Source organism: Strigops habroptila, chromosome 4 (assembly GCF_004027225.2).
Source record: "Strigops habroptila isolate Jane chromosome 4, bStrHab1.2.pri, whole genome shotgun sequence".
NCBI classification, from domain to species: domain Eukaryota; kingdom Metazoa; phylum Chordata; class Aves; order Psittaciformes; family Psittacidae; genus Strigops; species Strigops habroptila.
In genome coordinates, this window is record NC_046358.1 from 1,939,802 (window position 1) to 1,958,969 (window position 19,168).

At 56.3% G+C, this 19,168-nt stretch overlaps 1 protein-coding gene across 1 annotated transcript; it reads left to right on the forward strand.

The window, feature by feature from the left end:
* Positions 1 to 45: 45 nt before the first annotated feature.
* Positions 46 to 18,351, forward strand: DDB1 (damage specific DNA binding protein 1). The gene is made up of 27 exons (XM_030483587.1): positions 46 to 227; positions 2,352 to 2,500; positions 2,612 to 2,728; positions 3,533 to 3,754; positions 6,254 to 6,368; positions 6,478 to 6,575; positions 8,080 to 8,238; positions 8,586 to 8,669; positions 8,827 to 8,943; positions 9,300 to 9,402; positions 9,553 to 9,628; positions 10,267 to 10,375; positions 10,557 to 10,735; positions 10,826 to 10,989; positions 11,081 to 11,188; positions 11,932 to 12,139; positions 13,083 to 13,178; positions 13,390 to 13,501; positions 14,026 to 14,149; positions 14,455 to 14,619; positions 15,013 to 15,107; positions 15,243 to 15,413; positions 16,310 to 16,419; positions 16,576 to 16,745; positions 17,011 to 17,113; positions 17,410 to 17,533; positions 17,702 to 18,351. The coding sequence occupies exons 1-27, from the start codon at positions 167 to 169 to the stop codon at positions 17,783 to 17,785; spliced, it is 3,423 nt and encodes a 1,140-aa protein (XP_030339447.1). The 5' UTR covers positions 46 to 166; the 3' UTR covers positions 17,786 to 18,351.
* The last annotated feature ends 817 nt before the right edge of the window (positions 18,352 to 19,168 follow it).

The following is a 19,168-nucleotide window of genomic DNA, read 5'->3' on the forward strand; positions in this document are numbered from 1 at the left end:
GGCCTAGAGCGGCCCCGCGCGGACCACTTCCGCTAACGTCACGGCGGCGGGCGGAAGCGGCGGAGAGGCCGCGCCAGGCCCCGCTCCCGGTGCGCGGCCCCGCTCCAGCGCCCCGGCCCTGCCCCGGTGCCCGGCCCGGCCCTGCCGGCCCCCGCCCGCCGCCAGCATGTCCTACAACTACGTGGTGACGGCGCAGAAGCCGACGGCCGTCAACGGCTGCGTCACCGGTACCGCCGGGGAGCCCCGGCCTAAGGGTCGAGGAGCCGGGGCCTGTGGGGGTTATGGTGGGGGGGGGAGGGAAAGAGGGTGCGGGACACAGTGGGGGGGGCACGGAGGGGTGTGGGGGGACATTGGGGTTCATGGGGGTCAATGGGGCACCGGGAGAATGGAGGGGGTTCAGGTACCGGGGGCTGTAGGGCACTGGGGGGGCTGTGGGGTATTTGGGGTGGGGGGAAGCGGGGCATTAGGAGGGCATTGGGGGGGTAAATGGGGCACTGGGGTGTCTGTGAGGCACTGTGGGGGTCTATGTTGCACGGGGGGGGCTGTGGGGTGTTTGGAGTGGGGGGAGTGGGGCATTGGGGGGGTATTGGGGGGGCTATGAGGCACTGGGTGGGCTGTGGGGCACTGGAGGGGCTATGGAGCATTGAAGGGTGGGGGTAAATGGGGCACTGGGGGGACACTGGAGGGACTGGGGGGCCCTGGGGGGGCTGTGGGATATTTGAGGTGGGGGGAAGTGGGGCAATAGGGGTGTACTGGATGGGTATGGGGCACTGGGGGACCTGTGGGGTGGGGGCAAATGGGGCACTGGGCTGGTATTGGGGGGGTCTGTGAGACACTGGGGGGGCTATGGGGCGCTGGAAGGGCTACGGGGCACTGGGGGAGCTGTGGGGCATTGTGGGGTGGGGGTAAATGGGGTACTGGGGGGGCATTGGAGGGACTGTGAGGCATTGGAGGGGCTGTGGGGCACTGGGGGAGCTGTGGGGCATTGTGGGGTGGGGGTAAGTGAGACATTGGAGGGGTTTTGGGGGTGTCTGTGGGGCACTGTGGGGGCTGTGGCGTATTTGGGGTGGGGGGAAATGGGGCACTGGAGGGGTATTGGGAGTGTCTGTGGGGCAGTGGGGGCGCTGTGGGGCACTGAAGGGGGGAGCCAGGGGATTCCCCTGGGTCTGTGGTGGGGCTGTGAGCGCACTGTGGTGCCTTGGGCTGTGCTGAGGTGGGGAGATCTGGGGGGGCTGTGGGTGCACTGAGGGTGCTGGGGGTGCCCTTAGGTCTGTGGGCACGTTGTGGGGTAGTCAGGGGGGTTTAGACTTGTTTGGGGTGCTGTGGGGCACTGGGGGAGGTGGGGGTGCTGTGAGTCCCCTGGGGGGGCTGTGGGGCACTGGGGGTGTGTTTAGCTTCATGGAGGTGATGTGGGGCACTGGGGTCATGCTGGGGGTGCAGTGGGGCTTTTCTGGGGGGATCTGGGCCAGGCTTGAGGTTCCTGAGAGCTCAGCGGGGTGTGGTGAGAGAGCAGAGGGTTGGGGTGCTGTGGGGTGATGTCTGTCTGTGTGCTGCCTTGCTGTGGGGTGTTTTGGGGTGTCGCAGTGTGCTCTGGAGGGAGGGTGCAGTGGGAAGAGCCCCAGGAATGAGGGTCCTGGGGGACGGGAAGAAGTCAGAGCGCAGGGAAGGAGCTGGGAGCTGTGGGAGGAAGGTGCTGGGGGTTTGGGGTGCTGGGGTTTGGGGTGCTGGGGGTTTGGGGTGCTGGGGGTTTGGATGCTGGGGTTTGGGGTGCTGGGGGTTTGGAGTGCTGGGGTTTGGGGTGCTGGGGTTTGGGGTGCTGGGGGTTTGGGGTGCTGGGGTTTGGGATGCTGGGGTTTGGGGTACTGGGGTTTGGGATGCTGGGGTTTGGGATGCTGGGGGTTTGGGGTGCTGGGGGTTTGGGATGCTGGGGGTTTGGGATGCTGGGGGTTTGGGATGCTGGGGGTTTGGGATGCTGGGGGTTTGGGATGCTGGGGTTTGGGATGCTGGGGGTTTGGGATGCTGGGGATTTGGGGTGCTGGGGTTTGGGATGCTGGGGGTTTGGGGTGCTGGGGGTTTGGGATGCTGGGGTTTGGGATGCTGGGGGTTTGGGATGCTGGGGGTTTGGGGTGCTGGGGTTTGGGATGCTGGGGTTTGGGGTGCTGGGGGTTTGGGATGCTGGGCTTTTGGGATGCTGGGGTTTGGGATGCTGGGGTTTGGGATGCTGGGGTTTGGGATGCTGTGGCTGGGGGGGAATGGAGCAGACTCCGCAGGTTGTTCAGTGTGAACCCCCCCGGGTGTCACCTCATCCCTTGGGTGCACCTCACCGGTGGCTTCTCCTTTGTGTTCTCCAGGACACTTCACCTCAGCCGAGGATTTGAACCTGCTCATTGCCAAGAACACGCGGCTCGAGATCTACGTGGTGACAGCAGAGGGGCTGAGGCCCGTCAAGGAGGTGGGGATGTACGGCAAGACAGCAGTGATGGAGCTCTTCCGCCCCAAGGTGGGTTTGCTGTGGGGCAGGGACCTCGCCATGGGGAGGAGAGTCACAGGGACGCTGGTGCCACCAGCTCTGGCACCCTCCTGATGGCTCCTCACTGCTCTGCTTTGGTAGGGAGAGAGCAAAGACTTGTTGTTCATCCTGACGGCCAAGTACAACGCCTGCATCCTGGAGTACAAGCAGAACGGGGACAACATCGACATCATAACCCGTGCCCATGGCAATGTGCAGGTGAGGGGAGCTGAAGAACCTGGAAGGGGTCAATTACCTTCCTCTGGGCTGGTTTTACTTTGGTGGTGGTGGGGTTCTCCCTTCTTAACTCCTGATGATGGAGTTGTGGGAGTCCAGCTCGGGGGTAACACCACGAGAGGGACGTGGAGCTGTTGGGGTGAGGCCAGAGGAGGCCCCGGAGCTGCTGCGAGGGCTGGAGCAGCTCTGCTCTGGAGCCAGGCTGAGAGAGCTGGGCTGGGGCAGCCTGGAGAAGAGAAGGCTCCTGAAGGGGACACCTTAGAGCAGCTCCAGTGCCTAAAGGGGCTCCAGGAAACCTGGAGAGGGGCTTTGGACAAGGGCCTGTAGGGACAGGCCAAGGGGAATGGCTTTAACCTGCCAGAGGGGAGATTGAGATGAGCTCTGAGGCAGAAGCTGTTCCCTGTGAGGGTGCTGAGGCGCTGGCACAGGGTGCCCAGAGAAGCTGTGGCTGCCCCATCCCTGGCAGTGTTCAAGGCCAGGTTGGACACAGGGGCTTGGAGCAACCTGCTCTAGTGGAAGGTGTCCCTGCCCGTGGCAGGGGGTTGGAGCTGGATGATCTTAAGCTCCTTTCCAACCCATTCCATGATTCCATGACCTGCTGCTTGAGGCAGGAGATGCTGGAGTTGCCTTTGGTGCCACCTATTTAAACACCTTCTGGGAGGTGTGCAGGGAGTTATTCCTCCCCTGAGGGGGGGTAACTCTTGTAGCTGCTATTCCCCAGTCCCACACAGGGATCTCTATCTAATCCCTCTTTCTCTGTCCCCTCTCCATGGATCCCTGGCTCAGGATCGCATCGGCCGCCCCTCGGAGACCGGCATCATCGGCATCATTGACCCCGAGTGCCGCATGATCGGCCTGAGGCTCTATGATGGTCTCTTCAAAGTCATCCCCTTGGACAGGGAGAACAAGGAATTAAAAGCTTTTAACATCCGCCTGGAAGAGCTCCAAGTCATCGATGTGAAGTTCCTCTATGGCTGTCAGGCTCCAACCATCTGCTTTGTCTACCAGGTACCTTGTTCTTGATGGGTCACTCGGGCAGAGGCACCAACCAAGGGCTTCCAAAGGGCTTGGAGCAGCAGCAGGGTCCTGAAGCTAGCAGCAGGCAGTGCTTTGGGTGGAACAAGAGATGATTCTGGCCTTCTGCAGGCTCGTTGTGTAGCCAAGGAAAGTCCATTTTCCTCTGTGCTGCTTCCTGGGAGAGAGGAAGCAACATTCCCATAGGAAAGCTGGGCAGCTGATGCTTCAGATGGGACCTTTTCCTTGTTAAACACTCTTAGAGGGGTGTCTGGATCTTTCCAGCAAGTGCTGAGCAGGATTAGAGCCAGGGTCCCTTGTTTCCTACAGGCACAGACTCAAACCTTCCCCTTCAAAAAGAAGGGAATGTCTTGTTTGGCATTTGGGAGGCCACTCCAGGAGTAATAACCTCTCCTGTTGCCTGGGTCCTCACAGAGACACTGTTTGGAGGCCCTTCTTCTGCTTCCTTTGACCACAAGAGCCTTTGCTGTGCTGACTGAGCAAGGGATTATCTTTGCTGTGTCAAATTCCAGCCTAGCCTGGGCTTAGCTGGAACTTCCTGGTGCAGCAGCACATGGATCTGCTGGGAACTTAGTTCTGCTTTTGGGGTGGCAAACCCCTACTGTAAGAGCTTCTGTATGGCAGCAGTGACTTGATTAGTCCCTATGGGGATGCTCTTCAACCCCCCAAATAGTTAACTGGGTAAAAGCATAGGGGAGAAGTCACTTTGTCACCACATCCTAGGGGTTGGGGGGGCAGCTCCGTGTCAGGCCACTTCTCTTCCCCTGCCTTGTGGTCACTCAGTGCTCAAAAGCATTGAAAAGAGGAGCTTGGTCACCCCATGGAGTCAGCAAGTAAGGTCTTAACCTGTGAAGATAGCAGCTCTCCACATAAACCAGCAAACCTGTTAATGCATCACTCATGCTAAGCATGTATTACACAAATGAGGAGTAAATTAATAGCTTGCTCCATGTCTACCCCTTAATCCAGGTTTACTCCTCGTAGCAGGAGGAGGTGGAAGCTCTGCCTGACTCATTCAGCCTTACATAAAGCTCTGGCTTTGTTTTAGGCCCTGGGGTGTCTGAATTGTGTGTGTGTGTATGGAGAGGGGGATCTTTCCAAGCTGCTGCTTGGATTCCTGCTCAGTTCATCAATCATCATCACAGCATTTGGACTGAAGAGAATTGAAGTGACTGAGACAACGCTTGTGTCGTTCTGAAACTGGAGGAAGATGCCACAAAAAAGGGGAAGTTCATAAAAATAGAGCAAGAGAAAGGCTCAAGAGCTGCTGTGGGGTGGAGGGAAAAGGTGCAGAAGTGGCAAAGGTTTCATGAGTGCCTCCTCTGCCTTGTTCACAGCCCCACTGCAGCTTTCTCCTCCCCACGGAGCTGTTTCCCTTCTCTGCCAGCCCCTGCTGCTCTTTGCTTCCCTCAGGAGCTCTGGAGCACCACCAGTGAGGATGTTCTGTAGCATCCCAGCCTGGTTTGGGTTGGGAGGAAGCTTAAAGCTCCTCCAGCTCCAACCCCTGCCACGGGCAGGGACACCTTCCACTAGAGCAGGTTGCTCCAAGCCCCTGTGTCCAGCCTGGCCTTGAACACTGCCAGGGATGGGGCATTTGCCAGGATCTCTTTGCTCAGGTCTGGAAGGTGATGAGGCATAACAAATGGAAAGGTGAACCTCTCTTTGTAACCTCTTTTATGAACAACATGACTAAAGAAACCTCTTTCCCTCTGATTTAGAGCCTTGTCTTAACTTCTGAGACATGAAATGGGTCAGTGGGTTATGTTCAAAGCCCTCTCTGTGCTTTGGGTGCTCAGATGTCTTCTCCCCATGTGGGTTCCCAAGTGCTTGTTAGCACAGACCACCTTTCCCATAGTGGCATGTTGATGTGGGGAGCCTCTTCTCCACCCAGCACATAGTGAAGCCCACATGGAATTGCTGCCTTGGAGACCTTTCTGTATGTCAGGTTTGGTTGAAATCACCCACTGGGCTTGGAATAGTGGATTGGCTGAGGTGTTGGGGGGCTTATTCATCAAACAGATGATGCTTCCTCAGGAAATGGGGCTGAAAGACCTGAGGAGCATCAGGATGGGAGTTCAGTGGCACCTGCATTGCTACAGCAGAGCTGGGTTCCTCAGCTGGAGCTGGAGGTGGTGGTGACACTGTGTAGTGCCCCTTGTGCCCAGATGAATACAACTCCCAGAAGAATCCCTTGTCTAAACCCACAAGGAACAGTTTTCAGTCTCTTTTTGGCACAGGGATTTCTTCAGAGGTTGTTCTACACAGGGATAAAGTTAAGGAGAACCTCAGTGTGTGTGTTCGGGCACACGTGTGTGGGTTGAGGGAGGATGAAGAGGAGGTGGCCACGGTGGGAAGCCTCAGGATGGGGCTCTTGCAGGAGAGGAGGTGCAGTCTCCTTGTTGCACAGGTTGGAGCCTCAATGCACATGAGGTTGTGGCCATTGCACATCATCATCTGTGGCTTCTCTTTCAGGACCCTCAGGGTCGCCACGTGAAGACGTACGAGGTGTCCCTGCGCGAGAAGGAGTTCAACAAAGGCCCCTGGAAACAGGAGAACGTGGAGGCTGAAGCCTCCATGGTCATTGCAGGTTGGTTCTGCTGTGTAGAAGATCTTCCCTCCTGTTTCCTCCTCACGGCTGAACACCTCAGCCGTGCTGCAGAGGTTCCAATGAGACATTTGTCTTCTCCCCTGTGCAGTGCCAGAGCCTTTTGGAGGTGCCATCATCATTGGGCAGGAGTCCATCACCTACCACAACGGAGACAAATACCTGGCTATAGCTCCACCTATCATCAAGGTGAGTGCCTGCTGAGATCCAGAAACACATCCCATGTAATTCCTCCTTTCCCAGACACCCCTCAGAGTGCTGGTAGGGTATTGGGCTACTTGGAGTCATGAATTCAACTGCTCTTGTCTCCAGGTCTAGTCTAATAGAGCCACTTACCCCCAGACTGGGTTTTGGTGAGTGTGTTTCACACCGTGCCTGGTCTGAGGGACATGTAATCCGTGTGTTGGTGGCAGCCTGTGGCTCTGCTCTCTATGGAATGCATGGACATGGTGCAGTAAAGCTGAAATCATGCCTGGGCCCCACAGAAAGGGCTTAATCAGGATGTAGAACAGGATTTGGGCATGGGTCCAGGCCAGGGCCTGGTTTCATTTCAAGCAGCAGAAGATATGAATGAGCCCCTTGGAGATTTGAGTCCACCAGTGTGTGATTGGGGCACTTGTTTAGAGGAAAACAGACTTACAGAGCTTGTGGCAGAGGCTGAGCTTGTGGGTTTGGTCAGAGGGATGGCCCAGTTCCCACATGGCCACAAATGGCAGAGCTGAAGTGCCACTGGGGGCTGAAAGAGGCTTAAGCCAGGATCAGAAGGTCCTTTTAACCTGGGAATGATGATTCCTGGGAAAGAAGTATAAATATTGAGTAAAGAAATAGCAATATTGTTGCCTCAATGCCCACCAGGCTCTCAGAGCACTGCTGGAGCTCTGTGATGGAGGTATCAGAGCAGGGAGAGCTTTGACCTGCAGACATCTGTGCTGAGGCCAGTGAGATGTTTGCATACCAAAAAGATCTGCAGGATGAGGAGCTGCTTAAACCAGAACCAAATCTGTTGACAGGAGGCCAGGCAGCATCCACCTGCAGAGCTTGGGGCTGGAGATGCAGCAAGCTTGGAGCTCTGAAGGTCCCAAATAGCATCCCTGCATCCATGGAAGGACCAGCATTGGGAAAACAGGCTCTCTGAGGGCATCCTTCCTGGGCTGTGATTTAACTAGTGACATGAGAGGGGCTTTGGGCAAGGGATGTAGGGACAGGCCAAAGGGAATGGCTTCAACCTGCCAGAGGGGAGATTGAGATGAGCTCTGAGGCAGAAGCTCTTCCCTGTGAGGGTGCTGAGGCGCTGGCACAGGGTGCCCAGAGAAGCTGTGGCTGCCCCATCCCTGGCAGTGTTCAAGGCCAGGTTGGACACAGGGGCTTGGAGCAACCTGCTCTAGTGGAAGGTGTCCCTGCCCGTGGTTGGAACTGGAGGAGGTTTAAGCTCCCTTCATCCCAACCCATTCCATGATTCTGTGTTTAATTTAGGAACATGAGGTGCTTCCTAGTGCCTGAAATGAGACCGTTTGACCACAGGTTGTGGTCACTGAGACAGATGGTTGAAGGGTGGATCCAGCCCTTTACACAGGAGAAGTGGGTCTTTGCCATGGTTACTGGATGTGGTTGTTCCCTTCAGGCACGGACAGAGATGGTTCTAGATGTCCCTTTGGGGCTGTATTCCTAAAATTCCCTCCTCTTTTACATGCAGCAAAGTACAATCGTGTGCCACAACCGTGTGGATCCCAATGGATCCCGTTACTTGCTGGGGGACATGGAAGGACGCCTCTTCATGCTGCTCCTGGAGAAGGAGGAACAGATGGATGGCACTGTCACCTTGAAGGACCTGCGTGTGGAGCTGCTCGGTGAGGTAGGACTTGGTCCCATCGTGTGTCCCTGTCACTTCTCACCATGGGGCTGGGAGGCTCCATAGGGTGGAAATACTCCTCTGAAGGCTCTTTTGGAGCCCAGGGGGGGTGATGTTCCATAGTTGTCCTGGATCTGACTGTCATTTGGTGGGAAATTCCCTATGTGAGCACTTCAAAGTCTACACCATCTTCCCAAAGTTATTCCTGGTGCTTGCTTGGGAGAAGCTTCACTCTCCATCCTGTGCCCAGGGTCTTCCTATGGGGCTGCAGCTCAGATGTGCTGCTTGTGGGGTGTGACAAGCTCCTTTTCACACCAGTGATGGTTCATCTGCACCTTCTCACTTCCCAGACATCCATTGCAGAGTGTTTGACCTACCTGGACAACGGGGTTGTGTTCGTTGGCTCTCGCCTCGGGGATTCCCAGCTTGTGAAGGTACGCAGCAGCTTCGGGTGTGTTCAGACAGGGTTTTGGACACATTCCTGTTCATCAGAGGTGGATGTGGATCAGTTTTCCTTCTCCTTGTCTGCCCTACACCCTTTCCACTGCTTGGTCTCGCGTGTTGAAAGCCAACAGTTGTGTTAATTCACAGCTCAACGTGGACAGCAACGAGCAGGGCTCCTACGTGGTGGCCATGGAGACCTTCACCAACCTTGGTCCCATCGTTGACATGTGTGTGGTAGACCTGGAAAGACAAGGCCAAGGGCAGGTAATGCTCATTCTGCTTTGCTTTGCTTGGTGGTGGCAATGTCTGGGCCAGCCACATGTGTATGTGTGGGTTGTCCATGGAAGGAGAAGACCACAAACCATGTATTGGAGCATCTCAAAGCCTTATCCAGCTGCAGGGATGGTATTGAAGAGTGATATGAGTGAGGAGGCTAATTCTTGGATACCCTTCTTCATGAGGAAAGGGTTGTCTTTGTGCAACAGGGAAGGATCAGCTGCCAAAAGCCTTCCTGTGGGAAGTGAAGATGGGTTCCCCATCTCCCTCTGACCCTGTCACTACAGGGAGGAGTGGGGAAGCTTCCCACCAAGGTTGGTAAAGATCCTCTCCCTTCCCTGCAGCTGGTCACATGCTCAGGTGCATTTAAAGAGGGCTCACTGCGGATCATCCGGAATGGCATTGGGATCCATGAACATGCCAGCATTGACCTGCCAGGGATCAAAGGTGTGTGAGCTCCTCAGTGCTGTCACGTACAACCCACAGCCTCAGGGGGCCTGCTGGGGACCCATGGTGTGCTTGGGGTGTGGGGCAGGTTCCTGGCACCCACTAGCTCTTGGGAGCTCTCTGGGAGCCAACGTGGCCTCTTTGTTGCAGGATTGTGGCCCCTGAGGTCGGATTCTCATCGTGAGACAGACAATACGTTGGTGCTGTCCTTCGTTGGCCAGACCAGGTGAGGTGGGGTTGAGGCTGAGCCGCATGGTCCACAGCCACGTGTTACAGCATGATCGTAGAATAGTTAAGGTTGGGTTGGAAAGGAGCTTAAGATCATCCAGTTCCAACCCCCTGCCATGGGCAGGGACACCTTCCACTAGAGCAGGTTGTGTCCAACCTGGCCTTGAACACTGCCAGGGATGGGGCAGCCACAGCTTCCTTGGGCAGCCTGTTCTAATGCCTCACAGAGAAGAGCTTCTTCCTTATCTCCAACCTGAACTTCCCCTGTTTCAGTTTGAACCCATCACTCCTTGTCCCATCACTCCAGCCCCTGATGAAGGTCCCTCTCCAGCATCCTTGTAGCCCCTTCAGCCACTGGAAGCTGCTCTGAGGTCTCCACGCAGCTTCTCTTCTCCAGGCTGAACAGCCCCAATGTTCTCAGCCTGGCTCCATACGGGAGCTGCTCCAGCCCCTGATCATCCTCGTGGCCTCCTCTGGCCTTGCTCCAACAGCTCCATGTCCTCCTGATGCTGAGGACACCAGACCTGGATGCAGCATCCAAGTGGGGTCTCATAGAGCAGAGGGGCAGCATCACCTCCTTCAACCTGCTGCTCACACGTATCTAATGATACAACAAGAGTTCTCTTTCTTGCTCAGGGTTCTAATGTTAAATGGAGAGGAGGTGGAAGAGACGGAGCTCACGGGGTTTGTGGATGATCAGCAGACCTTCTTCTGTGGCAACGTGGCACACCAGCAATTGATCCAGGTAATGCCAGTTCTAGGGCAACGCAGATACGTCTCTTGTGGTGATCCTGTAGCCCTTATTGATGTGGGGCTAACCTAGATCTGCATTTCCTACCTGGGGCAGGGTTTGGTGTCCTTCCTTGGGCTCATGTTGGAAGGAAGGTGGTGTTTTGGCTCTGAGCAGAGATGTTCTCTCTCCCCAGATCACCTCTGCCTCTGTGAGACTGGTTAGTCAGGAGCCCAAAGCCCTGGTGAGTGAATGGAAAGAGCCCAATGGAAAGAACATCAGCGTGGCTTCCTGCAACAGCAACCAGGTCGTGGTGGCTGTGGGACGAGCCCTCTACTACCTGGAGATCCGACCCCAGGAGCTCAGGCAGATCAGGTGGGTGCAGCTCTCCCATCCCAACCTGAGGGCTCTCAGCCTCTCCTGTGTGTCTTTGGGCTCGAGACCGACACCTCTGTCTGCTTCCAGCTGCACAGAAATGGAGCATGAAGTTGCCTGCTTGGACATCACCCCTCTAGGGGACAGCAATGGCATGTCCCCGCTGTGTGCCATCGGGCTCTGGACTGACATCTCTGCCCGCATCCTCAAGCTGCCCTCGTTTGAGCTGCTGCACAAAGAGATGCTGGGAGGAGGTAGGGCTCTGCTGGGTGGTGGCACTGGTCACTTGGGCAGTGTCCTGGGGGAGTCTTGAGTGACACCAACCTTCTCGTGTGCTCCCTGCAGAAATTATCCCTCGCTCCATCCTGATGACGACCTTCGAGAGCAGCCACTACCTCCTGTGTGCCCTGGGGGACGGAGCTCTCTTCTACTTCGGGCTCAGCCTTGAGACAGGTGAATGCAGGGCCCAGCACTGAGCTGGCTGCTGGGGAGGGAGGCTGGATTCGTGCCCTCTTATGGGCTCGATGGGTTTTCTTTCATTCTTCTGGAGGGTTCTGTCTCATAGAACCATGGAATGGGTTGGGATGAAGGGAGCTTAAAGCTCCTCCAGTCCCAACCCCTGCCATGGGCAGGGACACCTTCCACTAGAGCAGGTTGCTCCAAGCCCCTGTGTCCAACCTGGCCTTGAACACTGCCAGGGATGGGGCAGCCACAGCTTCTCTGGGCACCCTGTGCCAGCGCCTCAGCACCCTCACAGGGAAGAGCTTCTGCCTAAGAGCCCATCTCAATCTCCCCTCTGGCAGGTTAAAGCCATTCCCCTTGGGCTGTCCCTACAGGCCCTTGTCCAAAGCCCTTCTCCAGGTTTCCCGTAGCCCCTTTAGGCCCTGGAGCTGCTCTAAGGTCTCCCCTTCAGGAGCCTTCTCCTCTCCAGGCTGATCAACCCCAACTTCTTGTGTTCTCACTGTGATGGGGTCATGCTTAGGTGGGACAGGCTGTGAGCACTGGGGAGTTAGATGTCTCCAATGGACTCTGCAGAAAGGAGACCACATCCATTCCTTAGCTGCCCTGTGCTGACAGCAGGATGCATTTGTCCACACTCATTACTTCCCAAGGTGCTGCAGCCTCGTTGCTCTCTGTCATCCTGCTCCTGTGAGCTCCGTTGTGGCAGCTCCCAACACCAAGCTCCTCTCCTGCAGGTTTGCTGAGTGACAGGAAGAAGGTGACCCTTGGCACCCAGCCCACTGTCCTGAGGACCTTCCGCTCTCTGTCCACCACCAACGTGTTTGCCTGCTCTGACCGTCCCACCGTCATCTACAGCAGTAACCACAAGCTGGTCTTCTCCAACGTCAACCTGAAGGAGGTGAACTACATGTGTCCCCTCAACTCGGATGGGTATCCTGATAGGTGAGCCTGCTCCTTCTCTTGTGTGACATGCAGTGGGAGAGGTTTGGACTCTGCAATGGGATCCAAAGCACAAACACAAGCTGGGTGGACACTGGGTGGAGCAGCCTGAGGAGAAGGACTTGGAGGTGGTGGGTGAGGAGAAGCTCCCCATGACCTGGCTTCAGTGTGTGCTTGAGCCCAGAACCCCCCCGTGTGCTGGGCTGTACCCCCAGAGCGTGAGCAGCAGCTCAGGGAGGGGATCCTCCCCCTCTGCTGCGCTCTGGGGAGCCCCCACTTGGGGCACTGGGTGCAGTTCTGGGGTCCCCAACACAAGAGGGACGTGGAGCTGCTGGAGCGAGGCCAGAGGAGGCCCCGGAGCTGCTGCGAGGGCTGGAGCAGCTCTGCTCTGGAGCCAGGCTGAGAGAGCTGGGCTGGGGCAGCCTGGAGAAGAGAAGGCTCCTGAAGGGGAGACCTTAGAGCAGCTCCAGGGCCTAAAGGGGCTCCAGGAAACCTGGAGAGGGGCTTTGGGCAAGGGCCTGGAGGGACAGGCCAAGGGGAATGGCTTTAACCTGCCAGAGGGGAGATTGAGATGAGCTCTGAGGCAGAAGCTGTTCCCTGTGAGGGTGCTGAGGCGCTGGCACAGGGTGCCCAGAGAAGCTGTGGCTGCCCCATCCCTGGCAGTGTTCAAGGCCAGGTTGGACACAGGGGCTTGGAGCAACCTGCTCTAGTGGAAGGTGTCCCTGCCCGTGGTTGGAACTGGAGGAGCTTTAAGCTCCCTTCATCCCAAACCACTCTGGGGTTCTATCCTCTGATCTGCAGTTTTGAGGGGTGTGGAGGAAAGGGAGGTTCCTGACGTGCCACCCATGTTTAACAGTTGGACTTGGTGGTCTTAAAGGTCTTTTCCAACCTAGTTGTTTCTGTGTTACAAGCACTATTGTTCATGAGTTTTGTTTTCCCCACACAGCTTGGCATTGGCCAACAACAGCACCCTGACAATTGGCACCATCGACGAGATCCAGAAGCTGCACATCCGCACGGTTCCCCTCTATGAATCCCCCAGGTGAGCTGGGGCAGGAGCCTGCCTTGAAGGTCCATGCTCTGCTGCATGGGACAAGCTCAGGGGAACACTTCAGGGTCCCTGTTCTTGTCATGGGCTTGTGCTGAGAGCAGGCTGGGCAAGCAAACAGCTCCATCTCCAGAGCCTCTCTGCTCTCCTTGGAGTGGCCTCCACTCCTTGGCCTGGCTGTCAACCAGCTCTCTTTGTCCTGCAGGAAGATCTGCTACCAGGAGGTGTCACAGTGCTTTGGGGTGCTCTCGAGTCGTATCGAGGTGCAGGATGCCAGTGGAGGCACCACTGCCCTCAGACCCAGCGCCAGCACCCAGGTGAGGGGTAGCTGCAGATCATCCTGAGCTCTGGGCTGGGGGTACCATAGTTCTTCAGGCCAAACCATGATGCAGATCATCCTTGACCATCTTCTCTTCCAAAGCTCTGAGTGCAGGTTCTCCCTTCGGCAGCCTGGGAGGAGATGGGGTGGTAAGAGATCTCCATGGTGGTGACAAGGGCCCTCTGGCATCCCCACCATGCTCCCTTTTCTGTCTGATCACCTTTGGGTGCTGCTTCTTCAGGCTCCTGTTTGGTCTCGAGTGGTTTCCCTCTCCCAGGGATATGCAGCACAAGTGGCCTTCAAGGCAGTAGCACTGGTGGAAGCCACCACAATGTGTAAACTCTTCCATGGATGCTGTTGCTCAGCTCACCTCGTGGTGCAGGGAGTGTGTCCCTTTACTCAGGCCCAGGGAGCTCCTTGTGTCACCTTCTCTCTTCTGGTCCCTGGTTGCCTCAGCCCCTGTGGAGCAGCGTGAGGACGTGGTGAGTAGCACAAGGATGTGACTGATTCTGTGTGTCCTAGGCCCTCTCCAGCAGTGTGAGCACCAGCAAGCTGTTCTCCAGCAGCACAGCACCACATGAGACATCCTTTGGAGAGGAGGTGGAGGTGCACAACCTGCTCATCATAGATCAGCACACCTTTGAAGGTACCAATCCCAAACGTTGGCTGTCCCAGAGTCCAGTTTGCTCCTCTAGGACAAGCCCATCAGTGTGTGGCTGAGTCTGGGGCTGTGAAGATCTGTGATCTCGCATGTTCCTTCAGCCCAAACATGTGTCCTGGAGGACTATCAGCCACAGGGCTTAAGAGATCGATGGCACAAGGTGGTGGTGGGGAACAGGAGATGGGATCTACTTTGGACATGTCTTAAGTTTTCAGCTGCTCTACCCGGAGGTGCTGCCGGCCAGGACCTGGGTGAACCCAGTTGTCTTCTGCTTTTCCCTCTTTGCACAGTGCTTCACGCTCACCAGTTCCTACAGAACGAGTATGCCCTCAGCCTGGTCTCCTGCAAGCTGGGCAAGGACCCCAACACCTACTTCATCGTGGGCACTGCCATGGTGTATCCCGAGGAGGCAGAGCCCAAACAGGGCCGCATCGTGGTCTTCCACTACTCCGATGGTAAGAGCAAGGTCTTCTCCTGTGGCCAAGTCCAGCTGCTTGAGATGAGAGCAGAGATGAGCTCCTTGGACCTAAAAGGTCTCATGTCCCAGTAGCAGGTAGAGTTGTACTGGAGGGTTCTGCTGCCAGCTGCCCATAGGATCTATAGGTGCTGTCACTGCTGCAGGCTATCACAGTGGGTTCCCTTTACTCCCATCTAGAGAAGCCCAGGAATCCTTTGCCAGGATTCTGGGATTCCCTTTCTCTGTATCTGCCCCTGCTTCTTACTTGCCCACAGATCCTCAGAGAGTTTCTAGAGGGAACAACGTGTAGAGCAGCTCATGTGAATCCCCTTGTCTTGGCACCCTTGGGAATGCAGGGCAAATAACCAGGCAGTGCATGGGTTTATTCCAGGGAAGCTGCAGAGCCTGGCTGAGAAGGAGGTCAAGGGAGCTGTGTATTCCATGGTGGAATTCAATGGGAAGCTCTTAGCCAGCATCAACAGCACGGTAAGGCTCTTGCAAGACCCTGACTTGTTTTGGGAGCGTGTTTGGATGTCAGGCAGCTCCCTGATCCCTATGGAGCAGCTTGTCCTGGCTGCTGTGGGTGGCCATGGTGGCTCAGAGCCACGTCCCTGCCCTCAGGTGCGCCTGTACGAGTGGACAGCAGAGAAGGAGCTGCGCACGGAGTGCAACCACTACAACAACATCATGGCTCTCTACCTGAAAACCAAAGGGGACTTCATCCTGGTGGGAGATCTCATGAGGTCTGTGCTGCTCCTCGCGTACAAGCCCATGGAAGGGAACTTTGAGGAGGTATGTTGAAGGTGATAGAAGGAAGCTGGCTCAGCCCATCTTGCAGCCCTTTGAAGGCAAAGATCATGGAGACCTCAGAGCAGCTTCCAGTGTCTGAAGGGGGCTACAGGGATGCTGGAGAGGGACCTTCATCAGGGACTGGAGCGATAGGACAAGAAGTGATGGGTTCAAACTGCAACAGGGGAGATTTAGATTGGATCTAAGGCAGAAGTTGTTCCCTGTGAGGGTGCTGAGGCGCTGGCACAGGGTGCCCAGAGAAGCTGTGGCTGCCCCATCCCTGGCAGTGTTCAAGGCCAGGTTGGACACAGGGGCTTGGAGCAACCTGCTCTAGTGGAAGGTGTCCCTGCCCGTGGTTGGAACTGGATGAGCTTTAAGCTCCCTTCATCCCAACCCATTCCATGATCTAAGGCTGTGCAATGAGAGCAGCATCACCCAGACATGCTTTCACATAGATCCCTGTGGTTTCTGGAGAGATGTATCTTTGGACTTCAGGGGAACTGGGCAATGTACCAGCAGCCTGGAGAAGAGCATGCTCTGGGTGCGTGCTTGCTGCCTGCCAGGGTGGGGAGCTGCCATCTGCAGTGCCTGTTGTCCAGCTGGAGCAGCTCAGGGTGCTTGTAGCTGCATCTCTGTCAGTGAGGGGATGGAGGAGGCACTCCATCTGTTAGAGAGGCTTTGGGCTCTCTGGGTTGGCCATGGCAATGCTGTGGCATCGTCTGAGCACCACATGGGCCATCTCCACAAGGCCTTTGGTACCTTTCCCACTCAGCTGCTTCATCCAGCAGAGAGGGCCAGCCTGGATCCTTGCTCTGAATGGTGGTGCTGAGTGAAACGAAGATGCTGGATGACAAGAAGGACCATCTGGGCTCACTGGATCTCCTTTTGTCCCCTTCCAGATTGCCCGGGACTTCAATCCAAACTGGATGAGTGCTGTGGAGATCCTGGATGATGACAACTTCTTGGGAGCAGAGAATGCTTTCAACTTGTTTGTGTGCCAGAAGGACAGGTGAGCTGAAGGGACAGGGTGATAGGACCTTCTGGGCTCCTCCACATCACAGCTAGAGGCAAGGAGGAGCATGTCCAGCTCTGAGGAGTGAGGTGGGAGCAGGGGAGGGTTTCATGTCACCCCAACACAGACTAAGCAGGGTGCTTTGGCTTTCAGTGCGGCCACAACTGATGAGGAACGCCAGCACTTGCAGGAGGTGGGCTTGTCCCACCTGGGAGAGTTTGTCAATGTCTTCTGCCATGGATCTCTGGTCATGCAGAACCTGGGAGAGACCTCCACACCAACCCAGGGCTCAGTTCTCTTCGGCACAGTCAATGGCATGATTGGTAAGGGTCAGGGGGTCCCATCCTGAGTGGAGAGCAGCAGGTCCCATCCCTGCTGCTGAACCTGGGCTGGGTTCCCTCATGTCTCCATTCTTCTCCATTTCCCACTCATAATCCCTTCAGAAACCTGCTTTTCTCCCTTCCAGAAGAGGAAAGTCCTCTGAGTCTCCTTGAAAACTTCCTTATCCCACCTCTCCCAGCACAATTCCCATCCCAGCAGCCTGCTGGGATGAGCCCTGATCCGTCACCTCTGCTTTCCCCTTGGCAGGACTGGTGACCTCGCTGTCAGAGAGCTGGTACAACCTCCTCTTGGACATGCAGAACAGGCTGAACAAAGTCATCAAGAGCGTGGGCAAGATTGAGCATTCCTTATATCCTTCCACCATTCCCTCTGGAGCCTGTGTCTGTGGGGTTTTGGAGAGGTTTCTCCCTGTTGGGATGCTCTGGTGGGAGTGGACATCAACTGGAGAGGGTGGTGGTGTGTTCACTGGGGCTTTGTGCTCATAGAGGAGGTGCTTGGGGTAGGGCTGGGTCTATCTTATGGGGTTTGAGGGTCAATCTGGCTTTGTGGTGGCCCTGTGATCCCTGTGTCAGCCTGGAGCATCTCCTGTGCTCACCACCAGGGTTGGGCTTATTCCATCTGGATTTGGCTCCTTGACTGTGGTACCTGGAGATCGTTTCACACCGAGCGCAAGACGGAACCGGCCACTGGGTTCATTGATGGTGACCTCATCGAGAGCTTCCTGGACATCAGCAGGCCCAAGATGCAGGAGGTGGTGGCCAACCTGCAGGTGAGATGGGTGATGTGGGCTTAGATCCTTCACAATCCCGCTCAGGAATCCAGGCTGTGCTAAAGGAGGAGATCCCAACTGCTGCCTTCCTCCAAGGTGACGATCTGGGAATGTTCTTGAGCTCTTCCTGCTGTCTCCAAGCTCTGACACCTTCTCCTCTCCTTGCAGATCGATGATGGCAGTGGCATGAAGAGAGAGGCCACCGTAGACGACCTGATAAAGATCGTGGAGGAGCTGACCCGGATCCATTAGCAGGATTCGGGCTCATTCCCAACCACCTTCCTCCACGGAGAGCAAAGGAATCTTCCCCCCCTGCACCAAACACCAGCCGTGGTGGCCCAAGGGGACCTGGGGGAAGGAGGCTCTGGAGGGGAACCAGCTTGTTTGAGGGGTGTTCCTCAGGCACCACATCATCTCCTGCCTGGATTTAGGAATCCTGTGGACTTTGCTGACCCAGAACTGGTCGCTCTGCTTGGGATGATGTGGTGCCTTTGCCTGGATTCACTCTTCACTGTTGTCTTTAGTATCTTCTTTCCTTCTTTCAGTTTTGCTTTGGATTCTTACGGATTCGTTGGGATTTCTTTGGAAGAGGAAGCGAAGCTGCCTCGGGGGTGAGGGCTGGAGGAGGCGTCTGGGGTGGCTGAGACACGGAGCAGGAGGATTCTTCTCCATCCAAGTGCTGCAGCCGAGCAAGGACGCTCCTCTCTCCACAGGATCTGTGGCTCACTCAGGGAGGGAAGTTCTGGGAAGCTCTGGGAAGCTCGAGCAGTTGGTGGTTTCTGAGTTTTACCAAATAAAGTAGTCCAAGAGGAAAGGTCTGGCTCCTGGCACCCGGCTCCTCATCCTCCCTGCAGGGGTGGCACCCGCTGTGCAGAGCCAGAGGGATTCCCCATTCCCACTCCAGGGGAGTTTTCCCTACATTTAGGCACTATTCCATGCGTTCCTGTCCCTGGAGCAGCACGTCTTGGAAGCTGGTGGACTGTGGAAGCACCCATCGTGGAAGCACCCATCCTGGCAGCAGCCACCAGTAGTGGAGTGGATGGGAGACAAAGCTTTCTTCTCCAACAGCCTTTTCCTTGTGTTCAGCCCACATCCCTATGGATCTGGGGGCTCAGGGTGTGATTTCAGCCTCTCATCCTGCATCATCCCACTCTGGCTGCTCATTACCCTGTGTTCTTGCTCCTTGTGACCCTGAGCTGAGCCTGACGCCGATGGAGACTCATCCTCTGCTCCACCACCTTCATCCCATGGGGAAGAGGGAGCAGAGCCGGCTCTGCTGCTCCTGCCCTCCTCTTCCTCGCAGAGGGACTCTTCATCAGGGACTATAGTGGTAGGACAAGGGGTGATGGGTTCAAACTGAAACAGGGGCAGTTCAGGTTGGAGATAAGGCTCTAAGGAAGAAGCTCTTCCCTGTGAGGGTGCTGAGGCGCTGGCACAGGGTGCCCAGAGAAGCTGTGGCTGCCCCATCCCTGGCAGTGTTCAAGGCCAGGTTGGACACAGGGGCTTGGAGCAACCTGCTCTAGTGGAAGGTGTCCCTGCCCAGGGCAGGGGGTTGGAACTGGAGGAGCTTTAAGCTCCCTTCATCCCAAACCATTCCATGAGTGATTCCTCAGGTGTTACCCTGCACCTCTCCAT

Coding starts and splice junctions, on each gene's coding strand:
- DDB1 (XM_030483587.1), top strand. CDS start 167: ATGTCCTACAACTACGTGGTGACGGCGCAGAAGCCGACGGCCGTCAAC. Junction 6,369..6,477: donor AGCCTCCATGGTCATTGCAG/GTTGGTTCTGCT, acceptor TCCCCTGTGCAG/TGCCAGAGCCTTTTGGAGGT. Junction 8,670..8,826: donor GGGATTCCCAGCTTGTGAAG/GTACGCAGCAGC, acceptor GTTAATTCACAG/CTCAACGTGGACAGCAACGA.